The sequence below is a fragment of the Rissa tridactyla genome, chromosome Z, assembly GCF_028500815.1.
Source record: "Rissa tridactyla isolate bRisTri1 chromosome Z, bRisTri1.patW.cur.20221130, whole genome shotgun sequence".
Classification (NCBI taxonomy): Eukaryota; Metazoa; Chordata; class Aves; order Charadriiformes; family Laridae; genus Rissa; species Rissa tridactyla.
In genome coordinates, this window is record NC_071497.1 from 2,169,948 (window position 1) to 2,191,109 (window position 21,162).

Consider the following 21,162-nt stretch of genomic DNA (forward strand, 5'->3'; position numbering starts at 1 on the left):
GTGCACATTTAGAATCTTCCTGATGAGTCGTTCACAGAAATGTCGAACAGTAAAGCAAAGGATGCTTTGGAAATACAGAGATTTAACATAACAGTGAGAATAAGCAAGAGGGAAAAAAAAAAACACACACAAAAAATGAGACCATCCATTTCTCTGTTTTTCATTGAGCCATGTTACTGATATGTAAAGGATTATAATTTACTTATAGAAATTAGTTTCCTGATAATGTAACAGTTAAAGAAAATAGATGTAGTTGCCTAAATCTCTGCCAGAGCACCACATGACCAATTCATTACACAGAAAATGGTATCCAACTTGGACACTTAAAAAAATCTTAACACCACTGTTCCTCAAGTCTTCCTAATCCATCATCTACAGTTTTGGTTCTACCCCTCAATTTTACATATTTAAAAGAAATGGTATTACAGTGGCATGAAATCCACTTTACAGACTTGTGGTACAAAGACATACTTTTTCAGTACAACTCTGCTTTTAAATAGTACAATCTCTTTTCCCAGTTTTGAGCATCTTGGACTATTTCGTCAGTTGTATTGCTGTAAGATAGATCTGGTTTGGTTTTTTGGTTTGGGATTTTTTTCCTTGTTTAATCAGTGCTTAGTCATTGTTATTGCAATAAAGGTGTTAATATCCTGAAGAAGGAGTTTAATACCAATTTCAGAAGGCTTCTCACTCCAGAGGAACATGCTTCTAAAGCATTTTTTTTCCCCACTAGTGCCTGTATGTTTATCTTAAATTGATAGAATTTAAGGGGCTGCAGAATCACTTCAATTTGAAATGCAGAAAATAGTTTACCATGCCTCAATTCTCAATTCATTAATACTGTGGTAGAATAAGACCTTCAAGTAGTGACAACTCAGGGCAGAATTCTTCTGCTACATGACAGGTTCGCAGTGCTCTATTAATCAACAGATGACAAGGGATAGTTCATATTAAATTGCTTTGGATTTTGTAAACTTTTGGCGTAAAGTCTATTACCTGAATATCTTAAATATCTTAAAATTAAAAAAGGAGTAGATCATGGATCCTAAAGTCCCACGTGGCAACCCTATTGTTGGCAATTCCAGAGGTTAATGATATTATTAAATAATTTAGTTTCCTTTACCATAAAATTTCACATTTATTTAGTTGTGTGGGACTGTCTATTTATAAAATAGCGGTCAGTGTAGCTCGGTGTCTGGTTTCCTGTGACGACTATTCCCAGTGTCTATAGGAGATACCAGAGTGCTGGCAAGGAACGATTATTCTTCTCAAAGGTTATTTTTCTTCTTAAATCCATTTCTTACTGGTTTGCAACTGCCATGAAGGTTAGGAGTTTATAATCCACGATTAATTTCTCTATTTTCTTTAAATCTCTTGTAACTAGATGTGTTTTTAATACATCAGCTAACATTTTATCCTTTTATAAATTCCAAGTCCCAACAAGCTAGTGGTTTCACAGCATATTTTGTCAACTAATTAATTATGTATTGCTTTTTAAAACTTTTCACTCAGGAGGGCCAATTTGAATAGGCATGGCAGTACTGCTTTTGAGTCCAGGGAGCTGGTTCAGCTCTGCACCGAGAATGTTTGTTTTAAACTATGCTATATAATGTATTAAAATATATAGTAATATTCTATATAGCAATATGAGCTTACTCAGTAGAAGATTTCTTAAAATAAATTATTTCGAAAACTTCCTGAAAGATAATTTGTATTAAGCATTCCATGTATTGTTTGTTGGTTTATGTAAAAATTGCAATACATTAGGGTGGTTGACTTTTCTTTTCTGAAGTTTTGCTAATTTGTCCCTATAGTGTCAAATTTAGCAAGATACTTAATGATAATTTCTACAAATTTTCCTGCTCCTGAAACAAAGGCCACTGAACTGCTATTTTGAGATCAACTCTCACATTTTTATTAATGATATGTAAATTTCTTACCTTCCAGCCCTCTAGTTCAGTAGCTGACTGTAGGAAGTTTGTCATTTCTGTTAACAATTCAGCCACTTTATTCTTACATTCCTGTAAAAATCTTGAATAATCACCATCTGGTCTTAGTAACTTGTTGCTCTTGATTTTATCAATTTGTCCTGACACCTCAATCTCTGCCAGTGCTGCTGCTCCTCTATTGTCTAATAAGACGGAGTCTGGGCTATGCCACTCCTCCACAGTATCAGCGAAGAAAAATGCTACAGAGAAATGGTTTCCCTTTCCTGAAGTGACTTTTTTCAAACACATGCTTTTTTTTTTTTTCACAGAACTGATCAGTCTGGTGGACTGAATTTTACTTATAAGTTTCCCTGTTTGTTTTTATGACTGTTGCTACTGGCTGTTTAGCTTCTCCTTTTTATCCCTCTTGATTTTACAACTACTTCCTTCATATTTCTTTATCTATTTTTAATTCAGTGTAGAGTATGGAACAGTTGCCTGTTTTCTCCCCTGTGGTGTTCTACACCCACTGTTCTCTCAGTTGACTCTTTTTCCTTTATTTCTTGTTTATCGGATGTTTGCTGTTACTTCTTTATTCACTTTCCACTTTCACACTATTATTCTTTGTTTAGCTACCCTTGTCTTCTTTTCTTACACTGTATTTCACTTTTTTTACGTTACTTTTAAGTGCATACCAAAGATGAGGGTTAGGGAGAAAGTTAAATTTAAAGAAGGAAGGTAATAAAATAAAGATGTAAGGAAGGGGAGGGATTGCACTGATTCTGCTCTCCCAGAAGAACCAAGTGCTGTCTGTAAGGAGAAAATGAGGCACTGCAAGATATACTTTACTCTTCTAATTTAAGTTTATTTCCATTGTTTTGACTTCATCTTTTTCTAAAAAAACTACTCAGTGCAATTTTAGTGTTACGACAATAATTTTTTTTAATTATTTCCTCCCAATAATGTTGAAATGTAGTCACTACTTGACCGTTATTGACAATGAAAATTAATATTATGCAACAGGAGTTACTGTTTTATAAACATAAGAATGTTGTGTGGTGTCTTTTGTTTGCTCACCATTATTGTAGATTGCTTTTATTTATTAAATAAGCATTATGGAGTTATATTTGTTCATATTGTCTAGACTTACTGCTCTTTATAATAACCATCTGGTGACTGGAGCGCCTTACAAAACAATAAGACAAGTAAAACATCGCTCTAATTACAATACAGGTTACGTCTTGAATTCCAGCTATACCAAGTTTTTCATGACTAACTTTTTGCTGACAGCAGAAAATGTAAATTGCTGTTACATAAAAAGTTGCCAATTATTTTGCTTTTGAAACAAAGAGTCAAGTTCTCTGACAAAGTGGTTGGGCAGAAAGCCATTAACAGTTGGAAGAATAACGGTTCAAAAAATTGATTTATCTTTTTATAAATAATGGCTACATCCCCAAATGGATTTATAAATTAATTGCTGTCTTATTGGAATAAAAACCTTTTTCTGTGGACATGATTGATGTCATCTGTCTGAGTCCTTGTTCTAGACCCCCCTCCTTCTTGGTTAGTATATCACAGCTGGAGCTTTAATTTACTGATCATATTAACACTGATTAATAACTAACAATAGCTTCTTGCCATGTATCAACAGTCAGCCATTACTGAATGGAACTGGGATTGGTCAAACTTGCTGCCAAGTTATTTGGGACTGAATCAGATGACCTTCAGGGTGCTGCTGGCACACAGGTAATGGGATTTTGGCAAATAATTGCACTTCCCTGTTGTCTTTTTATGTTGTAATAGTCAATACACAAAGATTTTACTGGTGAAATGTATAAAATAAATTATACATTTATTTTAAATATGCAATTTTAAAATGGAGACACTTATTGTCTGATGTATTTGAACCATACAAAGATGGTTTTCAATTCCTATTTTGAGGAACCCAATATGTTCTTTCTGTCTGAGACCTGAATATATGTAGATATTGTCCTTAAGTAGTGCTTTAAGAAAAAAGTAGTAACTTTTGCAAACCTATAGTGCTCAGGGAGATTTCAGCTGCGTAGCACAGAACTTAAGTGATGTTTACTCAAGTTACAATAAATTCAGTTGGGGGTATGACAAATGTAGCTAGAAATATAAAATGTTTTCTTAGTAGTTTTTAACTAATGGAACTTATTTTCATATTCTAACACTTTTTACTTGTAAAATTTAACTGCTTAATTGATAAGTTGATATATTTAATGCGGAATTGATACTTGTTAAATTCAGAAATAGGAATTTGTTAAATTCAGAAAATTGTAGGTGGAAAAAATGGGCATTTTTCTAAAACATTTGTCACACATGTCCTTGTGAAAATTCCATATTTCCAATATTCCATATAAGAATATTCACATATCCGTGAGAAGTTACATGTTGCAAAATAAGAGATTTTACATTCACTTCTTAATTCTGAATCGTGATGATACCTAATATGGTCATATCATTCATATTTTAAACTGAACTGTTTCTCTGTTTAGAAACTGGCGTGCCAATTTCAAAAGTGTGCGAATTTGTATGTCAAATATGTTTTTATGGTTTTTACACAATTTTCTCAATTTATCACTAGCAGTTAGTCTAAAGCGTTTAATTCTTCCTTCATTTAATTTGTAAAATATTTGTACGGTCTGTTTCTTGTCTTCTTTCTTAATTTTGCTGTGATTAATTCTTTCCCCACCCAAACTGTTATTTTACAAAATTTTAATGCAGTTGCAGAAAAATTGATGCTGGCGAAATTGCGCCATTCAGTTCTCCGCTTGATGTTCTCTGTTACCCACTAGCAGACAGAATGTGGGACTTCATGGACTTTTTGGTCTGTACTAGTAGTGTCATTTTTATGTTAAATAGCTGAGACAATTCAGTACTAATTTTTTTTTTCCTTTGATAGTTCTCCTGCTGATTGCTAACACTTGTCCTTCATTAAAAATGAAGTAGTTTGCCCTTTTAAAAGAGATTCTAATAAAAAGTCTTAGACTCAAGCTGGTTCTTGAACTTCCCTTCATGTTGATGTCATCAGTATGAGCCAAAGGGAGCAGAGAGGACTGCTGTGATTTGCAGAGGGAACGTTTTCTGTGGACATTTCATCTTCTCTGATATCTTGAAAGACATTTCACTTTTCTTTTGATCTCTTTATAGGGTTTAGAAAGAAGTCATGTATATGTCTTTTCTGTCCTCTCTATTTCATGCCTATTGTTGCATCTTTTTTTTTTTTTTTTTAATATATTTAATAAGTGCCCTAATTGTTGTCATCCTTCCTAATTTGAAAATGTCTCCATTCATTGCTCTTCTACATGATATGGAAATTCTCATCTAGAAGTGACATTATGCAAACCATTAATGATTAGCTCATGGATTTATTATTTAAACTGCTCTTCGTTACTTTACAGACCAACAGATCATTTAAACCCATTGTGATCATTAAGTAGAATTGCTAATCCAATATCTGCCATAGTGACCAATATCTCCAACACAGCTTGTCTTTACGTGACGTAACTTCTAGCACAGCTAAAGTATTTCTGCTCGTGTTTTCCAGCTGGCTCGGCCAATTCTAGCTGGTCTCATGGCTACTCAAGTCAGCATTGCAGTGACTACAGTGAGCCCTATCTTTAGGTGATTCTTCATGCTCCTTCCTAAAATTCCATAAATCTCAGCCTTATTTGAGCTCAGGAGTTAAGGTGCAAGTAGAATGGGTGTGTGATTATTTTGACCTGCTCTTTATGATGGACCCATTCTGTTTCTACTATTTACCTTCTGACATGAGTTAAACAAAAAAAATGGCAGTACATGAAAAGAGTCAGAACCATCAGTTTATAAAGTGGAGTGCCATAATACTTTTCATTGCCCCTTTCTTTAACACATGCTAATGCTTTCCATTGTCAGTTACTTCTGTGCAGGCAAAAATATTTTTACCTGTTCACAGTGATATTGGGGTCTATTTCATAGTATCTTTTAGATTGGAAAAGACCTTTAAGATCATTGAGTCCTACCATCAACCTAGCATCTAGTTCCACCAATAAACAGTGTCCCTCAGCACCACATCTACACGTCTTGTAAGAACTTCCAGCGATGGCGATTCCACCACTTCCCTGGGCAGCCTGTTCCAATGTTTGACAACCCTTCCCGGGAAGAAATTTTTCCTAATATCCATCCACCTGGCACAACTTGAGGCCATTTCCTCTTGTCCTGTTGCCTGTTCCTTGGGGGAAGAGCCCGACCCCCACCCGGCTACCCCCTCCTTTCAGGGAGCTGTAGAGAGCGAGAAGGTCTCCCCTCAGCCTCCTCTTCTCCAGGCTGAACACCCCCAGCTCCCTCAGCCGCTCCTCACAGGACTTGTGCTCCAGACCCCTCACCAGCTCCGTTGCCCTTCTCTGGACACGCTCCAGCACCTCAATGTCTTTCTTGCGGTGGGGGGCCCAAAAGTGGACACGGCCCGCGAGGTGGGGCCTCACCAGTGCCCAGTAGACAGGGCACTGGTGAGGCCCCAGTCCTGCTGGCCACACTATTGGCTGATACAGGCCAGGATGCTGTTGGCCTTCTTTGCCACCTGGGCACACTGCTGGCTCATATTCAGCCAGCTGTTGACCAACACCCCCAGCTCCTTTTCCACCGGGCATCTCTCCAACCACTCTGCCCCAGCCAGTTCATGGGGTTGGTGTGACCCAAGCACAGGACCCAGCACTTGGCCTTAGTCAACCTCACACCATTGGCCTCGGCCCATCTACCCAGCCTGTCCAGGTCCCTCTGCAGAGCCTTCCTGCCCTCCAGCAGATCAACATTCCCGCCCAATACAGTGTCCTCTGCAAACTGACTGAGGGTGCACTTGATCTGCTTGTCCAGGTCGTTGATGAAGATATTAAGGAGAACCAGCCCAAATACCGAGCCCTGGGGAACACCACTTGTGACTGGCCGCCAACTGGAGCTAACTCCATTCACCACCACCTTTTGGGCCCATCCCTCCAGCCAGTTTTTTACCCAGTGAAGTGTACACCCATTCAACCAGTGAGCAGCCACTTTCTCCCAAGAATGCTGTGGAAAACCCTTTCAAAAGTTTTACTAAAGTCTAGGTAGACAGCATCCACAGCCTTTCCCTTGCCCACTAAGCGGGTCACCTTGTCATGGAAGGAGATCAGGTTGGTCCAGCAGGGCCTTTTTTTTTTTTTTTTTTTTTTAATTTTTAAAGAGAAATACTCTCTGTTGCATATGAAGTAAAATAAGTATGCTCTGCTCTCTCTTTGGTGGAAAAAAAGTAAAAATGCTTAGGGGACTCATTTACAAGGGAAATGCTCCCCTAACCTAGTTAATGACAGAGTTAGGTGGGAGGGGGTTGTGGGAGCATTGTCCCCGAGCCAGCAAGTGGTAGGCAAATTAATTGGTTGGTGGTTAGGGGAAAGTAAAAAGCTTTTAGGACTGGTTAAAAAATAAATGAATTGTTGTGTACTACTCATTGTTGGCTCTATACGAGCATGTGAATCTAATCCATCTATTCCTGTGATCCTCAAAGTAAAAGATTTTAGGAAATCTTTCAAAGGTAAGATGTGGATGGTTAATGATATTATTTTATTTCAAGGTTATCAAATACAGAAGGCTATCGGGAAAAGCCTATTCAAGTTAAGCAGTAACATAGAAAACTTAACGTTCATCCCTATTTGCAGTTCATACCTTTAGAAACTGTAAAGAAGTTTTCCTTACAGGAAGAAAAGGGATATAGACACGGATGTCTTCCCTTTTTTAGTTTTACTACTTGCTATTTTTTTACATCTAGCTTGAGATGCAAGAATAAAAGTTAAAACATACTTTTCAATTTTACTTGAAATTATATCCTTTGATAAGAAGCCCATTAACAGTCAGCTAATTTATAGCACTAGATTTACCCAAGTTTTAAAAAATGTCCTGCATGCTTATACAGATAGATGCTGCTTTTTTTAATTTTGGCACTCACTTGTACATCCTTAGATACTTCAGTACCAAATGGGAATTCCTGACCTCTAATACATATATTAAGACAAGAAGACCACATGCTTTTATTGTTTAATTCATGTGTATCTCAAGTTTTAATCACTGTCCTGCTCATAAAGGGAAAATTGGCATTGTCTGGCTAAGTCAGCATGTTGAAATTGTTTATGCAGTTCATTGTATCAGCTATGATCTCTTCTGTTTAACTGTCTGGCCACTGTCTCTGAGCAAATTGTCACATTTGAAAATACTTTAGTGACTGTGGTGAGTTGGCCCTGGCCAGCAGATAAGTGTCCGTATAGCTGGTCGCTCACTCCCTGCACAATGGGATGGGGGAGAGAACTGCAACAACAAAGGTGAGAAAACTCACGGCTTCAGATAAAGGCAGTTTAATAAGTGAAGCACAAGCAAAGCAAAATAAGGAGTTTGTTCACCACTTCCCATCGGCAGGCAGATGGCCATGCGTCTTGGAAAGCAGGGCTCCATCACGAGCAGCGGTTGCTTGGCAAGGCAAACACCATAACCCTGAACGCCTGCCCTTCCTCCTCCTCTCCCCAGCTTTTATGGCTAAGCACAATGTGTTGTCAACACTGAGGCACAGACTCGGCACAGTACTATGCATTAGCCTTCTTGTTTACGTACTCTCCTTTATACTGATATATAGGCTAAATATTTTCTGATCACCTATTTTCAGAGAAGCGAAACTCGGTGAATCTCAGCAACTTGTACATGATTTTAAGATATTCATATTTCGCTGGGTTTTGAGATGTGACCTTCCTTGTGCAGTTCTACAGGACTTTGAGGTGCATTGAATACATTACGATAGAGAATAACTACATTCCACTCACTATAATTATGAGAAACAAAGATGTTTTTGTAACACACGAAACCATTCTCCAATACTGCAGTAATTTGCTGTTCTGAGGAGGAGCGGCTGGGTTTTCCTCATCTGTGCTTAGGGAAGTTTCATGGGGCACTGATGCCAGTGCCGGGCAATAAGTAGTGATTTGGTTGGAAGGACGTGGGTGTGTGTGCAAGTAGGAGCACGCTGCGAGCTACAGGAACAGACAGAGAACTCATGACTGGCAAAGCCAACAACAGTCAGGTACAAGATCTTGAGAATAGGAAGCATAACAACTTAATAACTGAGAGGGAAATATTGTCCCCCTGTACTGGGCACTGGTGAGGCCCCACCTCACAGGCTGTGTCCACTTTTGGGCCCCCCACCGCAAGAAAGACATTGAGGTGCTGGAGCGTGTCCAGAGAAGGGCAACGGAGCTGGTGAGGGGTCTGGAGCACAAGTCCTGTGAGGAGCGGCTGAGGGAGCTGGGGGTGTTCAGCCTGGAGAAGAGGAGGCTGAGGGGAGACCTTCTCGCTCTCTACAGCTCCCTGCAAGGAGGGGGTAGCCGGGTGGGGGTCGGGCTCTTCCCCCAAGGAACAGGCAACAGGACAAGAGGAAATGGCCTCAAGTTGTGCCAGGTGAGGTTTAGGGTGGATATTAGGAAAAATTTCTTCCCGGGAAGGGTTGTCAAACATTGGAACAGGCTGCCCAGGGAAGTGGTGGAATCGCCATCGCTGGAAGTTCTTACAAGACGTGTAGATGTGGTGCTGAGGGACACATTAGTGGTGGACTAGGTCCTGGGTTAATGGTTGGACTTGATGATTGTAAAGGTCCCTTCCAACCTAGACAATTCCATGATTCTATCTTGGTTTACCATAAATGCATCAGGTGAGAAATAGTACCAAGTTAGACAAATTCTACCATTTAAAAAAATATTTTTTTCAAGTGGGTAAGAACTGCCACGAAAAAGGTCTAGACTGGAAATTAGAAGATGATTTCCAACTGAAAAACCAGTGTAGCTCAGGAAGACTTTTCCAGATAGTGTTTGCATGGTGGTATGAGAGCGTAAGTAGCTGTAAGTTGAAATGGGATAGACCAGGTGGTTTACTTTCAGCCGTGTGTTCCTTTGATAAATATTCTCAACTGCACAAGCAGCTTCTCAAAGCAGAGTAGAAAACCTGGAATTGTTTATGTATTGGCCTTAAGGAAACTATAAAAAATTAATAAGTTTGTTTTCTACTAAAACTGGATAAAATATATATGCTTTCTAGTAATATTTGCTGCAATATATGCACAAATTTCACATTCTTAGGACTCCAGAATTTTTCTTAACATAGTCCAGACTGCATTCTGTCTGACAAACTACTGTGTTGTTTGCTAATGAAACTGTTATTTAGGAAGGTAAAGAGTATCCTTGGCAGCAGGGTGCTGCCCTAAGATTAAGAAGATCGCATTATGCTGTGGAAGCTGATCTTGTACCTGGTGGTTCTCTTTTTTGAAATCCTTTTGACTGCATTGGGTGAGGACTGTCTGCTTGCCTTTTGCAAATAGATTTGTTCATATAGTTGTGGCATTTGTTCCCCATACTAGAGTTAGGTGATAAATTTATATGTTTTGCCATTGATTAAGCTTAATAAAACTGAAATTAAGTCAAAAATTCTTGTTTAGAATTTTGAATGATTGCAGGGCAAAATCTGCATAGCTCTTGTATATTCTAGTGGATACACAGACACCATCTGTTGAGAATGGTAGCCATATGGTGAACTATTTATAGAAAATGTTTATATTCATTGTGTTGTTGATTATCTAGATATCCAGAAAATGCTCTTTTAAAATCCAGTTTATCAACACATGGAAAAGTGTATTATGTAGTTTTGAAATTGAAAAGAATGTCAGCAAACTACTTGTGCTTTGTTGTCTATGAAGGATTATTTTTATGCAATTCTACAAAAGCCCGAGTCTGAGAAATGAGTGAAAATGCCCAGGGTATGAAAAGGTAGGAAGTTCTCTAACAATTTTCTTCATAGAAGAAACAAATGGTGGAAGAGCAGTTACTGGCGTGATGCCAGGACAGAGACCATATCTGCATGGCAGAGGATGCCAGTGTTACGTCTAGTGTACTTCTGGATGCGTGAGTCAGTCCTTCTTCTAAACTGCAGATGCTCCTAGACCTTTTGTATCCAAATTGCTGGATATTGGAAATCCATATTGTTGTTACCGCCACAAGTCAACTATTAATGATGTGTTGGTGAGGAGCTGGGATGCCATTAGTACTGCAGTAATCACCACCTGCTTGGTGAGATTATAATGGATGCCCTTAAAATGCATGTGAGAACAGGCTTTCTGAAATGCATGGGAGGCTATGAAAGACAGTATCCCATTGTTCCCGTTTCAAGAGAAGCAGGTGAAAGATATTAATTCATTATTGCACATCCCTTGGTTGATCACAGAGTCAGGTTTAGACCCTAGTGCTGGATGCACCAAAAAAAAAGCCACTGGCATTTTGAGGAAAAACTGATTTTTGACCTTTCTGGATAAGCAAGGACCCTTTTCCATAAATGAGTTGGTCAATAACAAGGTATATGTCACATCCGTCAACATAAGGATTACCTTCCGTCTGCTTATCCTCTTCTGACATAGCTAATGAAACTGTGCTCTGACCTTAAAGGATCTGTCAGAGTAGGCTTAGTTCCCTGCCTGGCAGTTGTAAAGCATTGGTGGCAGAATGTAGATCGGTAAGGAAGAGGGAAGACGGTACCCTGTATTACACGGTGTTTGAACGCCACTCCAGCCACTATTAGCTATACAGTTGTAGCATGGATTTCACAAGTGAGTCAGGCTAAAGGTGAGACTTCCCGTATGCAGTACACTTTAGACTTTTCTGGTTGTTAGCAATCTCTCCTGCAGACATGCTGATGAATCCGATGAATAAAACAATATTCTCCAACAACATTCCCTTCTAAAAAGGAAGAGTGCCATATCCCAGTTAACGTTACTTAATGTGAGCTCCTTTTTAATAGTTGGAAGTCCTTTATGATGAGGTCTTTGCCTATGTAGGATGTGGAAGTATGTACTTATGAGCTCTCTTTGAAGTAACAGCTATAAAATTGCTTTAAGTTTCATTCTAATTTAATGCTATTTCTATTGCTCAAATGTGGCCTCTAGAAAAAGTAAAAAAAAAAAAACAAACCGTATTGGCAATATATATTTTCCATTCAAAAGTGTGTTAATCACAGCTTGTTGGCTAGAGCATAACCCCATTCTTCTAATAATGTCTCACTGTATCATGGTTTTCCCATTTAAAATTAGGTAACATTTGTCCACATTTTTATGTCCTTTGATATGTTTTGATGGGAAAAATGCTTAGTAAATGCAATGTATTAGTGTTAATAATGCATATATGCATTTACTGTTAGGATTCACATTTCATTGGTTTCTTTAAAAGTATGTATCTTTTCTTCATAACAAGATATTTTAGTATACTGCAACCACAAATCATTATTAGGAAGTGTGACACTTCAACATTTTATGTCTCTATCTAATTAACCTGGTGATTGGCATCCCATGACCTGGCTGACTTGCCTTAAAAATAGATACTTCCTTTCATCTGCAAATAATTTGCCTTCCTTTCAACTCCGTCTCACATCCTGTTGCTCACTAAGGATTCTTAAGTGAAGATAATCATGTTTGTTTTCTTATCTGCTCTTTTCTTCTTCCTCTATCTGAGCCTTTCTGATCCAAGTTTTCATTCTTAATAGATATATAGTGATCATAAGTGTGTACAAAAGCTCTAAATGTGTACTAATGCATGCAGAGTACTGAGTACTCCAACTGTACACACTGGCTTAGCAGCTCATCTCGTCTGCAGGCTTTCTTGCTACATCTACAAAGGAAGAGGCTACAAGAGACAGAGAACAAGCTAAAAGTCTGTTCTGCCCACCAACCCGTTGTTTCTTCCTTCTGCTTCTTTTTGATAAGGGATTTTCACCAAACTGCTAGTAATGCAGAGTAATTCAATTTCCATACGGGGATCTCAATTTCTTTGCAAGCTGTAATGAGTTGAGACATGCAAATCCCCTGTAAGGTAGAGGGGGAAGTATTAATAGCAAAGTTAAACAGATGGAAAATGTGGTCGTGCAAGTGTCACCTTTAAGGTTTCTTCTACATTGCAAAATTAGTCCGTAGCAAAACCAAGAGTAGAACCTAGCTCTTTTGACTAAATTTTAAGATACAAAGCTACCGTATAGTAGCTGACCTGTGGCAACTGTTGATGTGCACAGCCCTAGGTGGCAACAACTGGGAGGTGACTTAGCTTTCGTTACACTTAATTGCTTAGCTACTTGGAGTTACCTTGCAGTCGTCTTAGAAAGCGGTAGGCCCATTAGTTTTTGTCTGAAGGAGATTGGGAACAGCTGTGTTCTTTCTCTTGACTTTGAAACATTTGCTGTTGCTACGACAAAGCAAAGTAGTAAGAACTGGTGGCTGTTACTGCGTGGATTGACGACCTCTGTAGCTGTAACTGCTCTCTCTCGGAGCTTTCACACAGGTTATTGGCTTTCACATGTGGCCCTCCTGGATGAATTTCCTCTCTTCCTGCCTGGCTTACCCAGATTCAACAGTTAATTGCTTAAGGAAGGATGATAAGTCCCAAAGGTCTTCATGATTAGTCCCAAAGGTCTTATTGCCTCTTCCCCAGGCCCAGCTGTCAAAGTCAAAATGGCCTTACAGTTTTACAGTCATGATACACTTTTGAAGATAAAGCAGAGTTGGGCAGTTTCATGTGTGCACTTAATTGCTTCTGTGATGTGAGTAGTCAGTTTAAAATCTGCACAGACACTGTGATTTGGGGATTTCTGAATCTGACTGATAAACTGGCGCAGAAAAACTGCTTATAGTTCCTCCCCCCACCCCCCTTCCCTGGCCCCGTAAACTTCTTTCTGGGATCTAAGAACAAAATCTAGTCTTTGTGAAGAGTGGAAAACCATTATGCATCCTGCATCATGTAGCAAAGAGGGAATTCAGAATTGTCATTCTAATAGTTGACACTGGAAAATGTCATTGAAGAAAGCTTTTTTTATGTTAGTCTTTAGATTGACAGGTTATGACAAAACTGCATTCATGTTGCTTGAATACATCTTTTGTCTAGTTTTACATGCTTTTTGACTTGTCTAGAAAATGACATATTGAGGTTTTCATTAGCCTTAACCAGGTGTGATTTTCTTTATGGAAGATACCTTGGTAGGACTACAGTTGAAGGCGAATAAACCACTGAAGCTTAGAAAGGCCACGGCCCTTCTTCAGATGGTAGCGATGAATTGAAAGACTCATTAATCAACAACCAAGTCACAGGTGTGATGGCTTTTCTGCAAACTGCCAACAGACTGTGAAAGTCACATCCAACACATGAAACTGCTAAAGTAGACACATCTATAAACATTCTTAAAGTTTTGTCTTTCCATTTTAGTTGGAAAACACAACCCTGGAGTGTTTTCATTATTGATTTATTTTTTTTTTAAACAAAAGATATTTGTTTTTTTTCCAAGGAATACTATTCAGTTTAAGAAACAAAAGAAAAAAACTGATACTGTTTTCATCCTTTGTTCATTTTGACACAAACCCAAGTTCATTTCAATGGGCACGCAGCTTTGGTTGCAATGATAAGTATAAATAATTTTAATATTATAGATTTTTGTACATGTAAAATGTGCGCAAAAGCTTTAACAGAAAAAATGAACACAGGGATTTTCTGCATATAAATGAATGGCCATTTTCTTCATGATTTTCCAGTTCTTTCCTCTAATACAAAAATTATCTGGAACAAAGATTCAGTTGTGCTTTAGTGCTGCAACATAGATAGCAAGTCATAAAATGTTTAAAGTGAAATGATTTAGAGGGTTTTATTATTTAATCAGCCTGTGCTGGATTTTTCACCTGCACTGATGGGAAAAAAAACATAATAAAAAGCCAAAGAATGAAATCTCTATACAGTTTTTCCAGATCATTCTTCCTTAAACTCTGTGGATCCCCTGGAATGAAGGAGGGTCTAGTCAGAGGTCTTACACCTCCCCATTAATTTTTTTTCCCCCAGATTATCCTTAAATTGATATACTCCCTGTAGATAAAAATTAATTTTACTCTGCCAAAGAGCAATGAATATGAATTTGCTTGGATTTTTGTATTTGCTAATTCGTTGGGCTCCCTAATTCTCACGTTTTTCTGACTGTGGATGCTCAAGATAATAAACGTTCTTTAAAATCTGAAACAGATGAGAACAGTGTCCCACCTTCATCTGGGACGAGGAATTTCTTTACGGGAGTAGTCTGATCTCCTGTTTCCTTCTCTAGCACATCTGTCTTAGTTTTGAATTTGATATCTAGAAATTAATTTTAATTTGCAGTCCATATTCTCCACTTTTTTATGCCTGGATTGCCGGTTGCAAAGTTATTTTGGTATTACTCAATTTAAATCAATGGAACTGTATATAAGCGTAATGCCTGCTGGCTCAGCAACACTGTAGTGCACACAAAAGGCAAGGAAGCAATGGTGCTGCCTTTATTGATGAAGTAATAAGGTGTTATAATAGTGGTATATCAAAAGTGATATCTGCTTTGCCTTTACAAGGCTCTGTAAGCAGATATTTGAATATACCTGTCTTTAAGATATATCTGTAACAGATTTTATCTGATTACTCAATGTAGTGCTACTGCTTGTTATTGGAGGGCTTGTTAAAGTATATACAGCTGTCATGTCATGTCACCCATTTTAGAAAGAACTGTTGTAATTTCATTTTAATGGCAGTGTATTTTAAAACAGATTTTACTGTTGGGATCAGGGAGACTTGTATTTTGTTTCAAGTTTGACCATAGATTATTGCCTATATTTTTGCCTGTTAACTTTCTGTTGTTGCTTTAACTCAGTAATTAAACACCCCCGCAAAAAAACCACCCTCTAGAATAATACAGAAATGATCCCTTTAATTGTACTAATAAAGACTGTGACAGCTGGATTTAAATACAACCAAACTCTTCCCACTAAAGTGTTAATGAAATTAACAATAAAAAAGTATAATGATTTCTCTTGGGATAATTACATGGGTAATTTAACAGCACATTTGGATAAAAACTGAAAGCATTTATGTGATATATAGTTAAACCTCTGCAAATGGTATATAGAAAATCAAAGGCTTTCTTATTGTCTTTCAAGTACAAAAGAAACCTTTAAAAATGTTAAGTAGCAGCTCCTCTTAAAAAGTAAATTTATCTTTAATTTTCCTCATATTTTCAACATGGCATTATTTATTGTTTCATATGGAGTGACTGTCAGATCATGCTATAGAAAGAGCATTTAATGTACTTACTAGTCTCAAAGTGAATGCATAGACGATTGGGTGTTCTCTTGCATAGCTCCGTGGAAAGATTGTTGTTGCGTAAGAAATTTTGATACAATACTTTCAGAATTTTAGCGATGAAAAAGAACAGTATTTGAATAGTAGATACATGAATTTGGGGAAGAAATATGTGAGAGTGACCTTACAGGCACTCAGTTTCAAAAGAAACAAGCCACAATTTCAAATGTGATGACTTTTCCATTACGACAGGAATGTGGTGTTAAAGATTTTTGGTACCTTGTTGAGTCTTTGCTTGCTGGTTGTCAGGTGCTGTGATTGCCCCATCTACAGAAATCAAGCTGGTCTGGTAGATGTTCCTTAGTTCCGTTTTTGGGTTTTTTTGGTGGTTGGTTTGTGGGGATTTTTGAGAAAAGACATTCTTGTGTCTGCTGCACTGAAGCAACTGCAATTCACAGAGGGAAAGGTAGTTCTTCAGTAGGCCAGGAACAGGTTATTTATTACTTTCATTAGGTCATAGTCAGCACCTCAAACTCATCCGGAGACTAAGGGGCTTTCATGATGATCACAGAACATCTGATAAGCATATACTGTGTTCATTAAGTGAATTGATGCTTGCTGCAGGTATCATTTTTCTAGTTGTTTTATATTATAGCCACAAGCTAAAACATGTTCGCCAGCTCTCTCCTTCCACCACCCCCGCGTGCGGTTTCAGAGAAACAAGCAGAAGCTCCCTACGCAGAATAAATCATACATATGACTCAGGCTAAGGCCAGGCTCATTTTTTCAGATCCATCCCCAACTCTACTCAACATTAGTTGAAGCATCAACTTAAATTAAGCAAAGACAAGCAAAAGACACATGATCATATGTCTTTCAAATATAAATAGCCAGTGCCAACAGCAAATCTCTCTCTCTCTCTCCTTTTTCTAATAACCTAAAAAATTCCATGTGTGCCTTGAAGATTAGCAATAACAGAATGGCATTTTATGGGATTCCAAACGTGAGACCTCTCCAGGAAAAGGAGTAATTGCAATTACTATCAGACACTGAAAAATTAAACGCACTCTGAAAATTGGATGTATTAGACTTAACAGAGAACAGTTCTAAACGCTTTTGCTAATATGTGCAAACAGCCTAACAGTATCTCGAGGAGTGAATGCGTGTGACAGATACAGCAGTAATTCCCTGGACGCTTGTTCTCAGTTTGTCATAGGCAGCGGTCAATGATCTCTCTATCTAAATTTCAACCCAAAATTGTCATAGATCAAGGAGATCTATGACATTCAGGTATTTTGAAGTTAGGCTTAAGGGTCATTCTCCAATATCATGCCCAAAACAGAATGGTTTGGTATTAACCAATCTGAGTTAACCAGCTTCAGGCTATAACTTTCTGAGCAAGAAAGACTCCATGATAATCAGCTGGCAAAGGGTGCTGCTTTTCTCTATTTCTTTTCCACCAGGAAAGGTGGTGAGCCTAGAACAAGGTTTGTGTGATGAGGCTTTTGTAGTTGTCATAGTGTCTTCATTATTGCTAAACATTTCCGGTAGATTAAGAGATTCTGAGGTCTTAAGACCATGCTTCAGTGTATTTTGCAGCAGCATAAAGGAGTTACTCTAACGCTTTTAGAAATACAACCGTTGTCAATTTGTTGTTTACTTTATTGATACTTAGATCAGTGAGGACTGAGTTTCCTTTGCAGAAACTATGCTTCTTATTGCATGATCTTTTAATTCTTCCATCAATTTATTTTAATTGTTTTTGCAAGTGGTTTTCCAGCCCTATTAAAAAAACAAATACTTATTTTTCAAAAGAAATCAATCTTATTACTCTTTGTACCTCTAAGAATTATTTTGTTCTTGCAATTCTCAGACTCATGTGTGTTCCCCCTGGCCTTGATAAATTGCTGGGTTTACGTTTTCAGTTTAAGGTCTTCTGACCTTCAGTCTTGTGATGGTACCTAATAACGTATCATCTGCTGAAACTGAGTGATGTATTTTTCCCTCCTGCGGAATATGGAATTGCATTATAGTACAATCCCCATTGCTTCGTTCTCAGCTGTTCTAGTTTTTATTTCAGCTTCTTGTATTTAATTAGATTATATTAATAACAACGTTATTTATTTATTTGCTGTGCAACCAGTTCTTCCACAAAATAATCCCTTAAAGTGTTGGAATTGTATTTCCAAACTATTTACCACTATATTATTAGATCATTTTATATGAAAATACCTAAAATCATTCTAACTAGCATTTTCATTGTCTTTGTCTTCTTGGTCTGATTCTTTTGGGTAATCAGTATCCTTCTTGGTAAATCTGGATTTGGTATGATCACTCTAGAAACATGTGTATTCCAGAGGTCTCTCTATATAGTTTTAGCTAGAATGGTTCTCCGTTTGTGAAATTTGTTACATTTATCACTGTATGTTCATCTTTTCAACATAATCAGTCCATTCTATGTAGTTTATACGTCAGTATTCCGTCTCCCAAAAAATATGAACCATTCCATTATGATTCTGCAGTATCTTTTATATCAGGGGAGGGGGTTTCTCACTGAGTTTCTTATCTGAGTACGTACAGAAGTCTGTTGAATATGGAGAGATGGCTGCTTTGTTTTTCAATTCTATTTTTGTATTACTCCTGAATTTTGCATTGCTGACTGCAGAGCTTCTACCAATCCTAAAAGTATTTTTCTTCTTCTCGTGTTAACAGTCTCATTTACAGGGATTAGGAGAGAATTCTTTCTTTTCATGATGGCCTTTTCATGACATTTTCTACTGTGTTTTCTTAACTTTGTCAAATTTAGTTTTCTCATTTTAATCTATCTTTGCTTTCACATGCAGAATTCTCCTACGTGGGGATTAATGAGTGATTAATCTTTTTATTTCCTACTAAAACGTAATCCTGAGGCAGTTTATTCATATCCTTAATCTAATGAGTTGTCTCTGTGAATTCAGTACAATATCTGGAATTCAACGTGTTAGACTAGATTGCATGTTTGCAGTCCCGGGGCTTGAAAAGGAAACTACTTGGAATTAGCAGCGTTTCTTTGGCCATCTATTTGTCTTGTGGTTGCGTATCTGTGGCCTGCAAGCAGCCGTTTGCCTGCCCCACAGTACATGGTCTGTATCTTGTCCCTATAAGTGCACTGAAAATACAGGCTACAGGCATTTTAATTAAAAGTTGAATGATAGCTTTTGTGGGAGCCTACTAGGTATTCTGAGGGTGCTGTACTCTTTTGTTCTGTGAAATAAGACAATAGTGAGCTATACCCTTAGACTGTCCATTAAATCTAGTCAGTCCCAAGAGCAGTTTTGAGAGACAATTTTTTCCAATTTGATTCAGTTATGATTTATTAGAAATGATTCTTGAATGTCAGTAACGTGCTATATATCTGTTCATATGAGGACAAACCTATGTCCGTACAAGATACTGTGTTACTAGTTTCAGAACAGTATTTAAGTGAATATTTACCATGAGGCAGCAAAATAGAATTTAAAGAAGTGATGCTCTGTATCTCAAGCAATATGTTTTGAAGTGCTTTATTTTAATGTGAAGAAAATATTCTGTTAACTTTTTTTTTTTTTTTTTTAAAGAAAAACATTCAGTAATATACATTTAATCTTTTGGTTATTGTATCATCTATTGTTTTGGAATGCTAATTGTTAGAACAAGTGAAAAATAATGTTTAGACAACATAGTCATTCCTCCCGCTGGGCTAAGAATTAGCAAAGTCATGGTTTCACAAAGTTGATGTCATATATTCCTGTGGTTAATATAATAAAGAAATTAGAATGAGTTTTTTCCTACTGCACTGAAATAGCTTAGGAAGAGCGATGAAGAAAGGAAGATAATTTTTCAGTTGCTTAAAATACTTTTCTCGTAGTTTATTGAAATGATAAATAATAAGACTGAAACATGTAGAACAAACTTTGGTATAACTGAATTAATTTTAAATGAGCTGGCGTGTTATAGGGAGTGCGCACTCTGTGAACTGAGTGGGTTTTTTTTCTTTAATGGCATTTTCTCAGCATCCAATAATAACATAAAAATAAAGCTTTTATATCTTCTGAAGCAGACTTGTCAAGTTCTCAGTGGCATCTTATAATTGTGAAAACTAAAGGTATGCTTTAACTCTCTTCTGCTAAGCATCTATATCGAGGTCTTTGCCTGTGTATTTTACTCTATAGTTTTAAATGTGTGGGAGAATTTGATCGGTGTCCTTTTTATATTCAAAATGAGCCAGCTTCTGTCTCAAAAGTGTCTTATTGTCATGATGTCACCGCATCTCAAGATTTGTGACCTTTTGCTCCATATGGATTCATGGTAGACCTCGTTGTGTTTTTGCAGACTCGATTGCTTTTGTCCCCCCGCTAGGGGGTATCAAAGCCTTTTGGACTAAAGTTTTACATACTGGTGCGTTTGCAAATAAATAAGTAAATGGAATAAAAATAATATACTGAAAGCACCCAACAGCAACTGAAAGCACCCAACAAAGAAACAAACCTAAAGTTTATGTATCATAAGGACCGCCAGATGTCGCAAAGGCATCATTGATGAAGTGGTTTTTTATCCAAAATGTGGCACTTATATGAGGAATAGTAGTATTGTGTTTGAGAGTTGCAGAGGCCATAACAGGTCAGTGAAATGTCCTTCAAACATTTGATTTTTACATTTGAGAATAGGCCAAGATGAAAAGATAACCACATATCTGACATTGACGTTACTACCATTTAGACAACCGATGCAATTGCCTTAGTCAGTGGGATCAATCAGACCTTTATTACTTTGAAAACCACATAAAAGATTTAGTTTTGTTTTTTTTTTCTCCTATAAAAATGAAGGTTCTGAACCTCATCGGATCTCAAAATTCTAAATGTAAAATTATTATAATATGGATATAGTTTTATTTTCTCCTTGTTCTTTTAAGAGTTGAATACTATAAAAAATCATTAAAAAGAATAACAAGTAGTCTTGCAAGAATTTGAGCTGAGTTGAACAGTATGCATAAATTGTCAGTTTAACAAGTAGAACTTGGAAACAAGTATTTGATGATT

The 21,162-nt window shown here is 37.4% G+C and overlaps 1 protein-coding gene across 9 annotated transcripts in view; it reads left to right on the forward strand.

Moving 5' to 3' along the window:
* Positions 1–21,162, forward strand: part of KIAA0825 (KIAA0825 ortholog) — a 256,654-nt gene that overhangs the window by 134,279 nt on the left and 101,213 nt on the right. For 7 of the 9 annotated variants that reach the window (XM_054184948.1, XM_054184946.1, XM_054184949.1 and 4 more), the window contains 2 exons: positions 3,580–3,674; positions 6,804–7,051. In XM_054184948.1, the coding sequence (XP_054040923.1) occupies positions 3,580–3,674; positions 6,804–6,945 (237 nt within the window). In that variant the 3' untranslated portion in view covers positions 6,946–7,051. Of the gene's footprint in view, positions 1–3,579; positions 3,675–6,803; positions 7,052–21,162 lie in introns of those variants that run through there. The other 2 variants (XM_054184952.1, XM_054184953.1) reach the window with 1 other exon arrangement.